Source organism: Diadema setosum, chromosome 6 (genome assembly GCF_964275005.1).
Source record: "Diadema setosum chromosome 6, eeDiaSeto1, whole genome shotgun sequence".
Lineage (NCBI taxonomy): Eukaryota > Metazoa > Echinodermata > Echinoidea > Diadematoida > Diadematidae > Diadema > Diadema setosum.
The window spans coordinates 17,000,172-17,018,504 of NC_092690.1; the positions used below are offsets into that span (position 1 = coordinate 17,000,172).

Sequence of the window (18,333 nt, forward strand, 5' to 3'; positions counted from 1 at the left end):
TCAACTTTGATGGAATTTGGAAAATTGTCAATCCCCTAAGTGTACTAAATCTACGCAGAGAAACCAATGGTTCACTGAAAGGAGATATCCCTTTCCACCCAAAGGACCTTTTGCATCTCTTTTGAACTGAAGTGACATATCTGCTGCACACTTTTTGGTGAATGTTTTTGATATTCCGTTTATTTATCAAGTGTACTAAGTAGATGGGAACAAGACGAGTGAGTGTGTGGGAGATTGCTTGTACACAGGTAAGGAATCTTATCCTTTTTAAGCACTGTAAGTCACTACTATTACAAGAAATAATATGTTCTATACATGTAAAGATCAAATGTCAAATTGATTGCCAATTTTTCTACACAGCTGATTGGTCTTTGCGGCTTGTGGGCGGTTGGTCAAAATTTGAGGGTCGAGTTGAGGTGTACCATGCTGGTGTTTGGGGGACAATCTGCGACAGCTCGTGGAGTCGTGCGGAGTCTCTCGTGGTATGTAGACAACTTGGGTACGCAGGGGCAGAACGAGGCCCAGGAATTGGACAGTATGGGACAGGTGATGGTCCGATGATACTAACCACTGTGCATTGTGAAGGAGTGGAAGCTAACCTGTCAACATGTCAACACACACGGCAAGTGGACGGACAATGTCCTGGTTCAGACGTCGCCGGAGTGAAATGCTCACCACCAATAAAAAAGGGTAAGTCTTACTGCATCTCCGTCGAACCGATATAAACACAAATCATTTCAAGGAGTCGGTTCAGACAAACTTAAACATTAAAAAACAAACGTTCACCAACTATTTCAAGCTCCAATAAAGGTTAGTGTCGGCAATATCGTTCGCCTAAATCGATAGTATCAAATGGTCATATTACCTCTGACGAAGATTCTGCTAGGATCGGAAGCTCAGATCCCCTTTGGCTACATTTTATTCCAGTGGCTATTGATCAGCAGTTTTCAACAGCTTTTGCTTTTTTCTTTTGCTACAGATTTAACTGAATGTGATAACACCTGAAGCAGTATTGCAACCCCCAAAAGCTGCATGAATGTATCGAGGCTTAATATCAATTCGATTTCTACCTGACCACGTTTAATTCTCCACATTTTTGCAAATGTAAATCTGACAGGAAAAAATAATATCTGTACTACTGCAGTTTTTGTATTTCAGATGGATTTTTGTTTTCTCTGTTTAAGTGCAGATTAGGCCTATTCTACAGTCTTGACATGATTCAGATTGTTATACCGATTTGATATTTGACACACTATTCGTTAGAAGCAAAACTAAAATGAGTATAGCTTTTACTACTTGCACAGATCAACCAGTCGCTATGAAACGCGGAGGTGGTGGCGGCTCCCGAGGTGGTAGTTCCGGAGGCGGTGGTTCCCGAGGTGGTGGCTCCCGGGGTGGTAGCTCCCGAAGTGGTAGCTCCCGAAGTGGTAGCTCCCGAAGTGGTAGTTCCCGAGGTAGAAGCTCCGGAAAATCTAGCGGGTCAAGACGCCGAACGTATTCAGGTGAGGAGAATTATTGTTCGAGACGATGGCTGGACAATTAGCATGAAAACCTCCTTACATCACTGACAAAGACACATTTATGATTGGCATGTGGAAAGCCCAAGTCCGGTTATCAGTACTGTAAATAATGTTCCCTCGTCTTGATTGCGTAAAAAGTGATTTCGTCAACAGTAAGGCTAGATTGCCAAATGATGTCCCTGCTGAAAAGAACGCATTGTCCCATCGTGTGAAACGCAAAGTGAAACACAATGTGAAACGCAATGTGAAATCTCTTCACACTATTATTAAAATTTGAACCATTTCACATTGTTAAACTCTAAACTCTCTGAAAAATCACACCTCAGTATTAAATCATCTTTACCTTGTTAAAGTCGAGCGTTTTCAAATAGTCGTTATGTGACACTGTTGGACACTGTGTTCCTTCCAGAAGGGGTAATCAGGCTCTATTTTTTTTCTCCCACTTTGCCATTATGCAATCATGTATACTGACAATGACTGAAACTTGTGCTCTTCTTTATTTTCTTCAACCCTTGCTCCTCGTCTATGTCCCTCTTTCATCTCTGTTCTTTCTTGTTCTCCCCCTTGAATATTATTTTCTTCTTTACCTCTTTCTTTCCGGCTGTCTTGTGTCTTCCGTCCTCCTATTTCTTCTTCTAACTTTCTCGTTTTATCCAATTTTGCATGTGTCTTTTTTCATACGTTTTCATCTTTTTTTTTTCTCCTCGAATCTCCTTTCTATTTTTCCCTAATTTTTCACATTCTCTGTTCTTTGTCCCCCTGCCCGCCTTTCATCTTGAATAATCTTACCTCCTTGCTAGGAGACTTAGATTATGATTACGGTGATAGTGGTGGTGGAGGTGGTGGTCGGACAAGACTTGCTGCCTGGCAGATCATCCTGATCGTACTCGGCGTGATAGGCCTTGTGGTCATGGCGATGTCCGCCTGTTGCACAGTTTTCACGACGAAAGGGACAGTCCGTCAAACCGAGGGGGAGATCACCTACCAGAATGGAAACAAGATCGAGTTAAAGGATAACACAACCTCAAGTGCCACGCCTCTCAAAGCTGATGTGGATTTTTAGCTCCATATTTTTTTTTCTTACCAGTAACCTATAGTGCGAGGAGACACGTAATAAAGATTGATTTTGAAATTCAGAAAGGCTGAAACATTCGTTGACCATGACGTTGTTGATGTGATACTCACATATGACCAGACTTTTTTCTGAAACGGCTTGTGAAAAACATTCATTTCGTATTAAATGCAGATCTGACACAACAGCAAAAGTACTATAAAATGGGCACAAACTGCGAACAGGGCTATCGAATCTTCAAATCACAATAACATTCGTTCAACTACACCACCAACAGATAATTTCAGTGTAACGTGTTAGTCTTATCAATAGCTACATTAAGGTATCTTGTCAAATGAAATCACGCAAAAGATACATCGGAAGAATTATAAAAAAAAAAAGAATATGCAGAAGATGATTAAAGTTGAAGTCAACTTGTAGGGCGGTGTCGTAAACTACCGTATGATTGATTCATGGACTTGTTAGACATGAGAATTTGTTCTTTTCCTCTCTCTCTCTCTCTCTCTGTGATGTCGTGATTGGCTCAATCGAAGTAGGGGTATAGATGCACTGCAATTCAATTCAGGTCGGTATATTATTATATTCTCATAACGGAGTAAATTGTACATAATAAAACATAATTGTCATTGTACTATTTCAGTTATAAGCGAACCAACAAAAACAAACAAATTAAACTTGCACACACGTTGGTCTCAATAGTAAGTGGTGAATGAATAGTAAGTGGTGAAGTTATGATTATGGTTGTCAGTAATACGACGGAATGTATCGTAAAAGAATGTGCCTTGTCACTCCTACTCGCCTCAGCCATAATCGGTCAATCTCAGGTGCTAATGACGACAATACATTGCCCATTTCAAATTTCTTCTCCTTTTCTATTTCCCTACTCTTTTGCCCTTCCAGGTCTTTCGAATTGTATTTTTGTAATGTATATTTGTACTTGAGTTACAATGTGTTAATGTGTATACATAATAATTTTCATGTAATATAGTACATTGTAGTGTTTGATTTAATCATATAGATATATCTATACATGTTGTTGTTTTCTTAGCTATATACATAGAGTCAGGTATATACTCATAATGGAATTATGAAAACTATTCTCACTCTTTTAGCATTCACCCTATTGTGGATATGCATTTTTTAATATTCTTTATTTTGGTTTACTTTCTGCGCTTCTGACAGTGCATTGACGTATCCTTTCATTTGTTTGTACCCATAATTGATGGTTAAAAGCGTAGTCAAGGCGAGTCCAATAGCTTGTCAATATAATGTCGGTGAATGTTAATCTATACATGTAATACTAGCCTTTAATAATGTATTCCTGTTGGTTCTATGATAACAATTAAGTTTATTCGGAGCTAGGGGTGGAACACTATGGACAAAATCACACACCATAAGTTTAATTTGATCTCCGCCAAAAGTATACAAAACAATATAATATTTGCACTTACAAAAATATTAAAAGAGTAGTGTTCTCGTAAAAAAAATGATGATACATCTATAATCCAATATATTAGATTCCAATATACACAGTTTAAACAGTTGTCATTAGAATGACTTTAGATAAATCTTAAATCGGGTAACATTATTATTTCGTCTTTTGGAGAACTGTAATACTAAACTATCAATATGATTTGTCGCAGGGTTTTTGCGTAAGCATATTCGACGTTAAAATAATCGAGATTTTCAGTTATTACGCTTTCATTGTCTACTATACGCTAAGACATCTAATTTGTCTTGTAAGTCCCCCCCCCAAAAAAAAAAAAATTAAATGTATACTTGGAATAAGCAAATTTAATCAATGTAACCCTTTGGGGCCATTTCCGCCTGACGATATTATTGCATTTAATGTACAAGCGACTGTCCGACCGAATAAAAAGTCCTTGAATCTGTTGGGATATAGTTGCAGGATAGCGTCTGATATTTTCATGGCTGACGAATAAAAACTCAAAATAAAACCAAAGCGTGCTTTCTCCGTTTATGGGACCAAAACTGTGGAATCAGTTACCTATTCAGTTAAGGCAACTGTCATCTACAGAAACATTCAAATCCAAACTTAAAATGTGTCTGTTCCTCTCACACTGGGGACTACAATTGCATCCTTTAATGTTTAGAACATCTAGTATGTGTTTGTTGGTTGTTGGCCATTTTCCTATCTGTTGTCATGTTTGAACATCTATCTATCTTTTCATTACTGAAGCGCCATGAGCACCAAAAAGTGGATCTGTGCGCCATGCACTAAGAAGCCACTATTATTATTATTATTATTATTATTATTATTATCATTATTATTATTATTATACGCACCGTTTATGTAATATATACACATGTAATAATAATAATAACAATAATAATAATAATAAAATATATATATATATATATATATATATATATATATATATAACATCAAAAACAAAACTGGAGCAAAGTTCATGCTGTATTCACTTTATTTCACGTGGACAACCTACTCAATGTAAACGGTTGGTGAATACAGCATGGACTTTGTTTCAGTTTTGTTTTTGATGTTATTATCACGTACGCCAACACGTCGACAACCTACTCAATATATATATATATATATATATATATATATATATATATATATATATAACATGCGCTTTCCTCGCCAGGATAAAGCGTTTTAATGCCATTTTAGGTTTTAATCTCATATACACATATATATATTCCTATACATACATATGAATATTCATGAAATATTAATATTTTGGCAAGGGGATGCCTTTGTCAAAGTGAATCTCACTACACCGGAACAGTGATGAATTGTAAAGATGTGAAAGATGCAAGTGTCGATGTAAGCAGACATAGGACACTACTGTATGCAAAAATACACACCTTGATATTGACAAAGAGAGGGACTTCGAATGAACACGACTTTATAATCGCTGTCATGCAATATCAAACCTGCTCTCTCTGTGCGCTGAGTATTGAGTCTTCACGTCCAGTGAAGACTCGATCCAAGATGGATTAAGTGTTTTTCCCCCATGACAAACAAACTGTACTTGACCCAGTATGCCTGACCTGCGGCAAGCTTCAAAGAATAGGAAACTTTCGCTTCACGACGGGAAGACCAAGAGGACGCGAAAGCAATTAACTGTGACAGTCCCCGCAATAGGACTACTGTCCTCATTTTCTAAAGCAGATTCGCTTTTCTGTGTGGACGTAGATGTGATGGTAGATGATGTATGACCGACACTCACGACAAGATTACTGATTGGCTGGCTGCTCAATCGAGCCCAACATCGGGACCAGATGTTATTTTGGCCGACAACCGGTATCGTTTTCCCCAGGACGGGAGATTGTTTCGGATTTGAGCATGCGCAAAAGCAAATTTTGCACATGGCACGCTCAAAGAGTGGCCGCGTCGTACTACAACTTTTTTTTTTTACTTCTGGCAGTATTCCACAGCTGAGCAGAGCTAACAAACAATGTTATGTGATGCCCAAAATATTACCAGTGCACTTAATGTTTTAATGTTTCTGGGCAGGTAAAAGTCCTCTTTTTTTTCAAGTGAGTATAGTTTTTTTTTTTTTTGTATATTCATGACTGCTTCTGCCAACAACATTCACGTAAGATTTTGACCTTATCGATGTCTGATTACGAGAAAGAGAATAAAGTTCTGTAATACGTTTTACAGGAGGAATCTTCTTCCTATCATATGACATAACTATGCGTAGTTAGAGCGGTAAGTCCAGACTGCCAAGCCAGTCTAGGGCATCGTCTGTTGAGTCTTTAATTCCCTCCAGGCTCTCTGGACATCATCTGAGGGGCAAGAGGAATAAAGTGTTCACTTGGGCTCGACGTCTTTCCAGTAGAACCATGTATCCCTTACAGCTGCCGGAATAATAGCGACATAGAAGAAATGATCAGCGCCTGATAATTCGAGAAAGATAGAACTGTTTTCATGATATACATGCAGAGTAGACTGGAGTGGTAATGTCCGTGAGCGTGACTCAAAGTTAAGATTTATTTTCATTGTCAACGTCCTTGTCTTCTAAAATTGCATAGCAAATAACACGTAAATGTTACAGAACACGTAAAATCGTACAGTCAACTGAAGCAGCCACTGTGTTATTTGCAGACTGCTTGAAGTGTTTTGAAACCGGGTTCGTTGACGATGAATTATTGTTGAGGTGGCACAAAAGCTTTTATTTGATGTGAATAACAAAGAAACAAAAAACTCAAAAAAATGTTTTGGTTTCGGAGCGTCAGGACATTACTCAAATTCTTAAGAGCCTACGTAGCTGCAGAAGGAAATAAGTATCGTGTAGACTGCATAATGACAAAGAATACTACAGCATTACCGTTATGTTCAGAGATGCAACCTGTTCACAGATGCGGCGTGAGAGTTAGCAAATGATATATGACTCTCAAATTTCGTAAGAGCACCACACATACTTTATAATATATATATGCATGATTATATCAAACATGCAATTTTCCCAGAGATTTTAGAAATGAGTGAATGCATTCTAGTACATGTATTACCAAACAAAAGGAAGCTTAGTGTATAACCTACTATGTATATGACGTATGTATAGACCAACAGGCAAAGAAACATAAACTACAGACATACACAGAAACAAGCACATGAAAATATCTTTCAGGTGTCAATCATTTTGAATAAAAAAATGAAATGAAGATTAAATATTACAAAGATGGAAACATCCAGTTTGAAACACAAACAAACAAACGCACACACATGTATAGATAAATATGATAATAATATAGCATGAATGGTCTATATAATAAATCATATATATCATTCATTTTGTTGCGACAAGGTTTGTCGCTCCCGGCTCGGGGGCGACAATCCTTGACGGAGTTGGCGTCAAGGATTGTCGCCCCGTCAAAGATTGTCGTCTGGCGACAGTCTGTGACGAGGGCTGGCGGCAAGGATTGTTGCCCGCCCTCGAAGCACATTTTGTTGGGTAATATCGTTCTTGACATAGTCATTGAAATACCAACACATAACTTACATGACTACATCCATGCAAACATGCCATGTTAAAAGTCATGGTGAGGTTTCAAGGAAGTGTGAATGTGCGCGCGCACATGATAATTTATTGTCCGTTTGTGCATGTGTGTGTGTGTATTATTAGTGTATATGATGGAAGAATGTGTTTATTATGTCAGCGTATGTGATTTGGCTGCGCGTGGGGAGGGATACCTAGTAAGCTGTTGCTGCCATAAACGTTATATTGATTTTATAAGCAGCTTTGACTTTGATGAGTTTCACGGTTTGACGGATTTGTATATGAATTCGGAGTGGTGCTTACGTGCGGGCGGATGCTGCTTTTATGCATACGGTCCATTATGTCTTATGTATCAACATTGGGAAGTCGTTTCATCAGGAAGGAAGGTGGTATCGGTTCGGGTTTGTGTGTGTGTGTGTGGGGGGGGGGACATAGGTAGGGCCCTACATGTCCAAACTTTCTCGTGAAGAAATTGTTCGTAGGGTTGGTCTATAATCGAGTTATCTATGTTGAAGTGAGATTCTTTGTAGTATAAAATTGACAAATGGATTTGTTTGTGATTCGAATTGCCATTTGTGACGTTTTTGTTCATGTTACACCCAGAAAGGAAAAAATGTTGAGGTGGTTTATTTGCATTATGAGGATTTGAGTGTTTGTTGGTGTTTGTTTACAATACGTATGTATTGGCGGTGAGCATATATGACAAAGAATAGTGATATGGAAGTTATAGTTAAGACTGATGGAAGAATATGACTACAGTGAAAAAATGAACAAAGACAGATAACATTTAGGGAGGGTACCTCCCTCGGTTACAGCTCGTTATTCCGAAGGTTCGTTATTCCGAAGGCTCTTCAGTCCGAAGATTCCTTATTCCGAAGGTTCGTTTTTCCGAATTTCATTTTTGGATGAACAAATCTTCGGAATAACGAACCTTCGGAATAACGCCACAAATGTTCGGATTACCGAACCCTTTTTCATTTTCGGATTAACGAACCTATAGGTATAGGGAATTTGCGTGTTTCGGATTAACGAACCTTCGGAATAACGAACCTTCGGAATAACGAACAGCACCCACCTCCCTCGTATGCCTTTTCTCTCGGTCTCTCTCTCCTAGCCCGCTTCACCGCTGAAATTTACACACCCATACTATTTTGAAATCAACGCTGCTGTGAACTCTATAAATACGTGCTCATACACGTTGAATGCATTTCCATTGCCACAGTAGTGCCTGCTGCTCAAAAAAGTTTGTTCGCACAAACATCAAAACACAAACAGACACACGTACACATACAGGCACACGTATACACACAGACAAACAAACCACTACCACTATATAACCACCACACATGCACAATTTCTACATATTATTGTATTATTATACTCCAAACACACACACGCACACAGCTATACGGAAACTCATACACAAGTCACTTACAAAATCATACCTACAAATCATACACAGCACATACCATGCAGCTCCCAACACACACACACACACACACACACACACACGCATACGCATAACTTACCAGTCATACCCATCCCACCAAAGCACAACACCGGAGCAACCACCCCGAGCCGGGGGCGACAATCTTTGACGGGGCGACAATCTTTATCGCAACAATTTTTTTTTGCCATCATAGATTGTCGCCATCGAGGTCAAAAATTGGGAACTGCACGAGCGTCACAGATTGTCGCCAGACGACAATCTTAGGATAGGATATTTGCAGAGAGTAGATATTTCATGATTTTTTTTTGCCTCCCCCTCAAAAAAAGAAAAAAAAAAAGCTATGAAAAAGAATGCAGAATACACCAATGCAGAATGATAGCTATTTCTTTGATAACATGATTAAAGCACCAGTCCTGATATCATTCCCTTGGATAATTCCAAGAACATTGTTCTTACAAAATCACACTTTATTTAACTAATACGCTATATCTCGGAATAATCATCTTCTGCGCAAGCGTGAAAAGTATCTATGATGTCGTTGTAAACCATGAGCTGGTAGACATATAAACAATCCAACATCACTCTTACGAAGCATTTGTGCATGCCGCGATTTCTCTGTGACGACAATGATGAATTCGTTCATACTCGTTTGCCTTGTGCAGTGCGGATTCTTGCTTCCTGTTTGCGTGACTGAAGCAACAAATGCCACTGGTGAGAACTCCTTACAATGCTTAATTCTTTTGAGGCCAATGGAAGGGAAGGTTGAGGGGAGGGATGAGGATGCTGTAATTACCATGTCATCTATTTAGATATTGGAAGAAAACATTCTCAAAATTATGTTTGATCCTAAAATTCCAGAATTATCACGGTAGCAGCACAAATAATCATACTAGTGATAGTAGTGATATACTGTAGGAATAATGATAATAATGACAATTCTAACAGTTACTACACTATTGGCAATGATGAGGACAGTTGACTTTGCATGATAAGGAAAATCGTTCTCATGAATAACACTGTCAAACCGTTGGGACGTGACATAAGGATGAGTAGTTAGTTTTGCAAACTCTCTCAGTGCCCTCGGTAACAGGTTGTAAAGGGCTTCGGTGATTTTTTTTTTTTAATGTGTTGTTATTATGCTATCATATTTGCTGTAAGTGTTAATCGTCACTATAATCATAATCATGGCAATGGTATTAATTGCAATATTCAGATATAGATTAGTTATATGATTGATGACTATCAATGATATTGAAAATTATGATGATAATAATAATGATAATAATAGATGTCCAAATTAATACAAAGACGATATCAGCGTGAAAAGTCAAGTCTCTGTAAACTTCTGCTAGCTAGAAAGCAGGCAAAGAAAACCCACTCAGGATAAAAATATATGGGGTTAAACAAATCTAGCGGCAGAATTTTTATACGCTTCACCATTGGTAATTAAACCTCATCTTGATTATATGACTGTGCATCACAAAACCAAAAAATGTCGCACACACTGATTTGTGTCTTTGTTTGTTTGTTTGTGTGTTTTTTTTTTTTGTTGGTCAAAATAGGTGAGATGGGTCAAGTTAGTAAATCTTAAGTTTTTTCCATATTTTTTTTTGAAAGAGCAACACTTCAGCTACATCATGGTAAAGTTTAGGATCATAAAACGAATGGAATATTGTGTTTTTAGGTATTTTTCGAAAACACTTTTTTTATAGAATAGCATGATTAGGTGTGTCTTAGAGTCCCCTTTTTATTTCTTGAACCTCCTTTACACACTCTTCACTTTCAACTGTAATAACTTTTGAAAGGATGATGTCATTGCTTTGAAAGTTAATATTAGTCATGGATAGAAATGTTAACAGAGCATGACTAATTTCAGTTTAATCTGATAATCCCTTCATTGCTTGTACAGCGGTGTTTCACATCCTGGTTTTTGCCCCATTGCTCAGCTAACACGACATGATAAGATTGAGCGATTTTTCTCAGTAAACAAGCTCCCACAGTATGTGTTTTCTTTTCACTATTTAGATGGATTAGAAGAGTCCATTTGAATTGAGTAATACATAATTTTAAAACTTAAAACCTGGTCTTACAGAATCTGTCCTTAACTAAATATCAATGCCTGACTACTTTTTGTTGGTTTTGCGGTGCATTATCATAATGTGTGTGTGTGTAAAATGAATGAATAGATGTACATACATAATGATAATTATTAATGTATGCTTTGCATAAACGGGTCATATCATGATCTTACGATGATGTTCAGAAGCAGGCAAACGCGATGACTGGAATGTTGTAAACTATTTTTAAACGATCATGTTGCTAATTGCATAGATCGTCTATCAACGAGAAGACCTTAAAGCAACCTTTGGATGAATACCTCATGAAATTGATTTATTAGAATTGTTGGTATCAATCGAACCTTATACAGGCATGGAGACACACTAAGTTATAGTGTTCTTTTTATGTTTTACATTGCAAAAGGAAAAACCTATTTGCCAGGAGCTAACACAATAAAAGCACCGATGATAATGATTTTTCATAAAAATATAGTAAATAATTTTCAAAGTGATATGGCTTTTAAAGTTTGTTATCTTGAATCTCGGGTCGTGATATCTGTGATTTACCTTGAATTCGCATCAAGGCTCGACAGTACAGAATGATAATAATCAAATGAGTTTCTTCCGACACTTTTTTCCTCTTCTTTTCTTCCGCCCATTTCTAAAAATACATGTATCACGGATCACTCTGCTACCCTCATCGATAGTTTGTTTTGTAATGCCCTACCCCTTCTCGGTTCTTTTAATTTTTTTTTTCAGATATGACCGATTATTGCGTGGAAATAAAGATATTATTCAGAGGTGGGGGGGGGGAAGGTTCGGATGTGAGGTTCTTCAATTTGTCTCCGTCTACAAATTAAATTTGTTAAGACCGCAACTGCTGAGCTGTAAATTGACAAGCATTTTGGAATAAGGAACCAGTGGGACTCGAACCTGTCATCTACTGCAGTAGATGTCTGGTTATCATTCAATAATCGGTCATCTATAATAATACTTCTAAAACTTCAGCTATTAACATCAAACCTTTTTCAGAGTTTCGTATGAAAAGTTATCTATCTTTGATGCGGTTCTTCAAAATGCTGACTTGTCAAGAGTGCTTGAAAGTAATGATTTGAACTTGTTTTTTGATTCTTTTTATGGAAACATGTAATTATCATTTGGATGATATAATTCCAAGACAAAAACTAGACACCTGGGTTACCGTCGATTTCAGAATCAATTCTTCATTCAATTAACATGAACAATCGATTGCATTGTCAAGACAAGTTTGGAAAATGAGCGAGTCAAAGAATCAATACATATCATGTAAAATTTTTTATATAATGATTTCACGTTCTGGAAAGAAAAAATATAGTTTAAGCAATAACTGAGATATAAGAATTATATAAAAAATACCTGCGACGGTTTAAAGCAGACAATATATGTTTCAAGTAAACATTAAGATATTGTGAAGATTAAGTTGAATGATGAAACAATTAATGTTTCTGTTCACATTGCAAATGTTTTTAATTCTTATTGCTCAAAAATAAGTAAGAATTATGCGTCAGCGAAACACTGAATATCTAGGTGAGCGTAATCCGAATTCCGCCTTATTACTCCAGCTAATAGACATGAGATTATTGGTAGTGTCTTCGTTAGAGAATAAGCTGAGTTGCGGTACATTATGGTGACATAGATTTTTAGAATTTTATTCTGAAAGTTATATCCTTAGTTGCTCATCAACTTTCTCATTTATTCAATTTGTTGATTCTTCACAGCTCGTTACCTGATGAAATAAAATTGGCTAAAATATTTCCATTATCTATGGAGGGCGACAATAGGCCAAATTATCGTCCAATTTTGATAATATCTTCCTTGTCCAAAGTTTTAGAAAAAAAAATTCATGTTTAAGAGAATTATTATTATTATTATCATCCCCCGCCATGTCTTTTGTTAGTCACATTAATATCACAGAAACATGAAAGTTATGCTGAGTCGAGGGGAAGGTGCATTCCAAAGTCTTTTGTTAAACATGTCAGCACTTTGGAAATGATTGACAGATAACGTCACAAAAGGAATATTGGTTTGGAGGGATTTTTTTTTGTGGGCGTTCCCAAGTAATCTGATGAAAAATGGAATGTTTCTAGATATTCGTTTCACCGCAGAAGTGATGTTGAGGGTATGATGAATCAACATAAATCAACATGCATTTGCATTTCAGGAACCTTTTAATGGGATCCACCTCCTTACTTCTTCGTATCTTTTTATTTCGCATTCCCTATTCAGTGTTCTCCGTCGCTTAGCGGCTTTGTTTTCTCATGCTTAGTTTTTGTGATAAATCGTTCGGAGCTTCACACCTTCATCTCTTCTCTCTCTTATCTCCAAAATTATCTTTTTGCAAGTGTTTTTGTTTTGTTTTGTTTTGTTTTTTTTTTTTTAGACCATTATGATTCGGTCTAACATAGGCTTTCTCATTTTCGGGGATTAAGTCCAATGCCCACGGTGCGACCTGAGCCTGCGAGCTGGTGGCGAGCTAGTCATTTCTTGTACGAAGTGCTGTCATTTCGTAACGAAACAGGCCATGCGACACTTGACGCCCCATACAGCTCAACCTTCTTATATTTTGGAAGGATGATGCTTCACGCGGGAGTTGAAGCTTTGTAAATTAGTATCGGTCATGAATATAAAGTACTTAAAGGGAAGGTAAACCCAAAGAGCAATGTGGATTGAGTGAAAGCAGCAACATTAGTAGAACACATCAGTGAAAGTTTGAGGAAAATCGAACAATCGATGCAAAAGTTATGAATTTTTAAAGTTTTGGTGTTGGAACCACTGGATGAGGAGACTACTAGAGGTTATGACGTATGAGTGGACCACAGCACAAAGAAAATATAAAGAAAGTCCAACAAAATTTCACTTTTCTAGCATTATGAAAGAGCACTTGACTCACCGCTTTCAGAAAGCAGGGGGAATAATTACTACCCTTAACATATGTCAGTATCAAGTTGATGGAATTTGTAATTTTCATGAAAGATTTTTTTTTTTGTGGAATTTTCCTTATATTTTCTTTATATTCCTCAAACTTTCACTGATGTGTTCTACTAATGTTGCTGCTCTCACTCAATCCACTTTTGCTCTTTGGGTTTGCGTTCCCTTTAAGATGTGCAAACTTTCAGTTCAGTTTGATAATACCTTCATTGTGGTGCCATGAAGCTTTATATCCTTTTTTTTTTTTTTTGATTCATACTACGCATTCGTCTGGACCCCAAACTTCAAAGCCTCTTTTGTCAGTACATACTTTTTCACAGTCTGTACTTATTTTCCATTATTTTATTTTGAAGTCCCTTCGTATCGAAGGACATGCCGTTTTAAAGCTTACAGTCTGCTCTATCAGAATCTGCCTTCAACTAAAAAACCACGTCTGGCAATTTGTTGGTGGTTTTGTGATACAGAGTCACACACACACACACACACACACACGCACACATACACTCACACACACATACTATTTTTATAATTTTACTTTTTTGGAGGGGGAGGTTCTTCTTGCTAAACAGTGTAGTTTATTACATTTTGAATGATTAAAACACACACTGATATATATATATATATATATATATATATATATATATATTGTATATATATATGTATACATATATGATATTATATATATATATATATATATATATATATATATATATATATATATATATATTATTTCCTTTTGGGGGGGGGGGATGGGTTCTTTTTGCAAAACAGTATTACTTATTAAATTTTGAATGATTCCCAGAGTACGGAGCGAAACCGATACTGTAGTTCCGTTAATGATAAAGTCTTAAATTTTGGCGACAAAGTCCTTCCGGCTCTTACAGAAGAATGAAATACATGTAATTATAACGGAATATCTTGAAACTTCGATTATGGTTCAATTTTATTCTCAATGCAGCTGATTGGTCACTGCGGCTCGTGGGCGGTGGCTCAAAGTTCGAGGGTCGAGTTGAGGTGTTCCACGCTGGTGTTTGGGGGACAATCTGCAATAGCTCGTGGAGTCGTGCAGAGTCATTTGTTATTTGTAGACAGCTTGGGTATCCCGGGGCCGAAGTAGGGCCCGAAATTGGACAGTATGGGGCAGGGGATGGGTCGATGATACTAACCACTGTGCAGTGTGAAGGAGTGGAAGCTAACCTGTCAACATGTCAACACACGTGGCAAGTGGACGCACAATGCCCTGGTTCAGAGGTCGTCGGAGTGAAATGCTCAACACCTACAAAACATGGTCTGTCTGATGTATACTGCTCAAATAATTTTAAAAAGCAAATCAAATCTTTGATTGTTTTCCTTTACGCTTTTTCTCATCTTTAGAATAGAAAATACTACGTGCCTACATCCTTAGATAAGATGATTTACCCCTCAATAAGGTGTATGATTGGGCATACCAGGCCACGCAATAGGGTAATAATGATGACAGAACCATCTGATACATTAGTGCCAACGCTAGAGAGGTTGCCGCGGATAAAACCACAAGTATAATTATCTTGAACTTTCTGTCTGTTTCAAACATCGCTGATGTTCGACATCTACTGCGGGCATTGCAGTGATTGTTGCGAAATGAGTAAACGTGACGTCATAAGAGTCCGGCAAAGCTCCATGAATGTGTCAAGACGTTGTCATTATACTCTATTGTCTATACCAATCCGGTCTATGCGGTTTGAGCCAAGGTTTTGCACATGTTAATCTGATACCAAAGTTACGTTTTTGGATGATTTCAGATGTACCTGGAACCGATTTATCGATAATTTTTTATATGATGTGAGTTAAATAAACTGACGTATAGAATGTCTTTCACTACATAATACAGGTCCAACAGTCTCTACGAAACGCCCAGGAATCAGACAGCCAGGAAATTATTCAGCAATTTTTTTCTATATTTCAGGTAAAGAGAAAGAAGTTGAATTTTTAATTGGTGTGAAAACATCCAACAATGAAAAAGAAATGATAACACCAGAAGGAAATTTTGTGAAACAATACTTATCATCGGAAGGCTTTTTAAAGGGAGTGCAGAGATACAAGGATCCAATAATTAAATTTAGAGAGAATTCCACAAAATGTTATTTGTCATGAAATGAACGGACACCCTCGACGTCTTACTAGCATATACATAATAAAGAGTAACTTTGCTCCCCTTGCCTTCTTAGGAGGTATTTAAAGTTATGAACACTTTCATTATGCTCAAACAATGAAAAAAACGTGAAACTCTCTTTATGTCGTTCCTGTTCTGTGACATCATTATATATAGTAGCCGCCTTATCCAGTGATGACGGCACATGGATTTAATCAAATTTTAACCATTTAAAAGTCCTGAACGGATTTTCCAAAACGTCAATGATGTGCTGCACTAACATGCTTTGCATACAATGAAATCACATATTAATTTCATTTGGGCTAATCCCCTATAAGTGTATTTCTTTCGAAATCCAGAACATTACGTATATATATATATACATATATATATATATATATATATATATATATATATATATATATATATATATACATATATTCTTTAAAACCCCCTCCCCCTCCCCCCCCCCCTCCCCGAAACCTCAGATACAGGAAAATAAAAGGAAATGGCGATACATTACATTCTTTCTTTAAAAAAAAGAATAAGTAATCGGACCCCAAAAATGATACTGGAATTCGATGGTATTCGTTACAGCTACAACAGCCTGCAGTTGGCGTCACACTGTCCCGAAAATGTGGAATCAGCCCCACCATTCCACTAAATCTGGAGTTCAAATATTGCTGTATCGGGAGGGAATCCATCTACACCCCTACCTGGGACAAATTATCTTTTTTATATTCTTTCATAAGAAAAGAATATGACTTCCTCTGAGACTACAAGAAAAAAAAATCAATGCTGCATTTTGACTTCCTTCCTTCCTTTTCTTTCCTTTCTTTCCTCTTTTCCTTGGATTCTCTTTGCTCTGCTAATACTCTGCCTTTCCCTTTCTACTTTCAGTTTTATTGTCTATTTTTTCTTTCTTCTTCAATATTCTCAGTCTCTACTCTTGATTTTCTTATTCTTTGTTTTCATTACCTTCCATGATGTCATCTTTTTCTCTTCCTCCATCCATTAGACGACCTTCCTGTTTGGGGAATGATCCTGATACCACTCTTTGCTACTATGGTTTTCTGCGCCTGCCGCTGTGTGTGTGGCTGTCTGGAGTAATAACACATGCAGATAGCGCCCCCACACGCCATTTCGTACCTCAGTCTATCCAGCTGATGTGGATGTGCTCCATTTTCATCCTTACCTGCATCCAGCCGCGACGGTTACTCATTACTTATCAAATTCTTTGATATGAAGAGGACACTGAAAAGCGTTTTCTGACAATAAAGTTGTTGTTTTTTTTTCATTTGATTAGGAGCACTGTATGAAAATAAATTTACTGTATAAATTGCATTTCAGCACATTCACCATTTCTTGATAATCAATACGCAAACACGAGAATATGATAAGAGCATGCACTTTCATATGCATAACAGAGCTCTATGCAGATAACTTCTCTGAATGACATGCAAGAAGAAAAGAAACCATATCAATTGATGACATTGATGTCATAATCACAAATTGCTATTATCTGTTCTTCAGAGCTACAATAAAATTCAAGTTTGTGTGAGTGCTTGTGCATTAGGGAGTATAAAACCTACACGAAACCCTTAGAACTAGTCTTTGGTTGTCCTGTAAATAATATAGAATTAGATTGAAAAACAATAATAGGAGGCTGCAGGTGTGCGGGGAAGCACTAAAGAAGGCAGCCCATTATCTTAGTATACACACCGTAATCCATTTACATACTCGTATTTGTCTCAGGCAACATTTTCGTATGAATTTATACACCGTGTCGGTTTCTTGTGTTTTTTTTCGTTGTTAATTTGAGGAGTTAATCCTATTTCCGAAGAAACGAACTCTGCTTCATTTTCGGGTGAACGATTTCTTTTTTCTTCTTTCGAATTACCGAATTCTTTTTTGTTTTTTAATCAACACAACTAAATGTAAATTCCGGGCAATCACACTTCCGGAATAACGACTTAGTAAAACACATCGAACAATGCAAAGTGGACTGTCAGCACTTATCATTGCAATTACTGACAATGAACAACACAAACACTGAGTGATGTAAATGATCACTACGTTTTCGTTTTTATTATTAGCAGAAGTGGACTTAGAAACACATGATTCATTTAGCTTATAACAGAC

The 18,333-nt window shown here is 37.1% G+C and overlaps 1 protein-coding gene across 1 annotated transcript; it reads left to right on the plus strand.

Moving 5' to 3' along the window:
* Positions 1-491: 491 nt before the first annotated feature.
* On the plus strand, positions 492-2,583 carry LOC140229451 (uncharacterized). The gene is made up of 3 exons (XM_072309704.1): positions 492-690; positions 1,305-1,502; positions 2,321-2,583. Exons 1-3 carry the CDS (start codon positions 558-560, stop codon positions 2,581-2,583), a joined length of 594 nt encoding a protein of 197 aa, XP_072165805.1. The 5' UTR covers positions 492-557.
* Positions 2,584-18,333: the final 15,750 nt, after the last annotated feature.

Bases quoted from the DNA above. Each gene is read 5' to 3' on its own strand.
- LOC140229451 (XM_072309704.1), top strand. From the start codon at position 558: ATGATACTAACCACTGTGCATTGTGAAGGAGTGGAAGCTAACCTGTCA. The intron at 691-1,304 runs GTAAGTCTTACT...CTACTTGCACAG, and splicing joins CTCACCACCAATAAAAAAGG to ATCAACCAGTCGCTATGAAA. The intron at 1,503-2,320 runs GTGAGGAGAATT...CCTCCTTGCTAG, and splicing joins AAGACGCCGAACGTATTCAG to GAGACTTAGATTATGATTAC.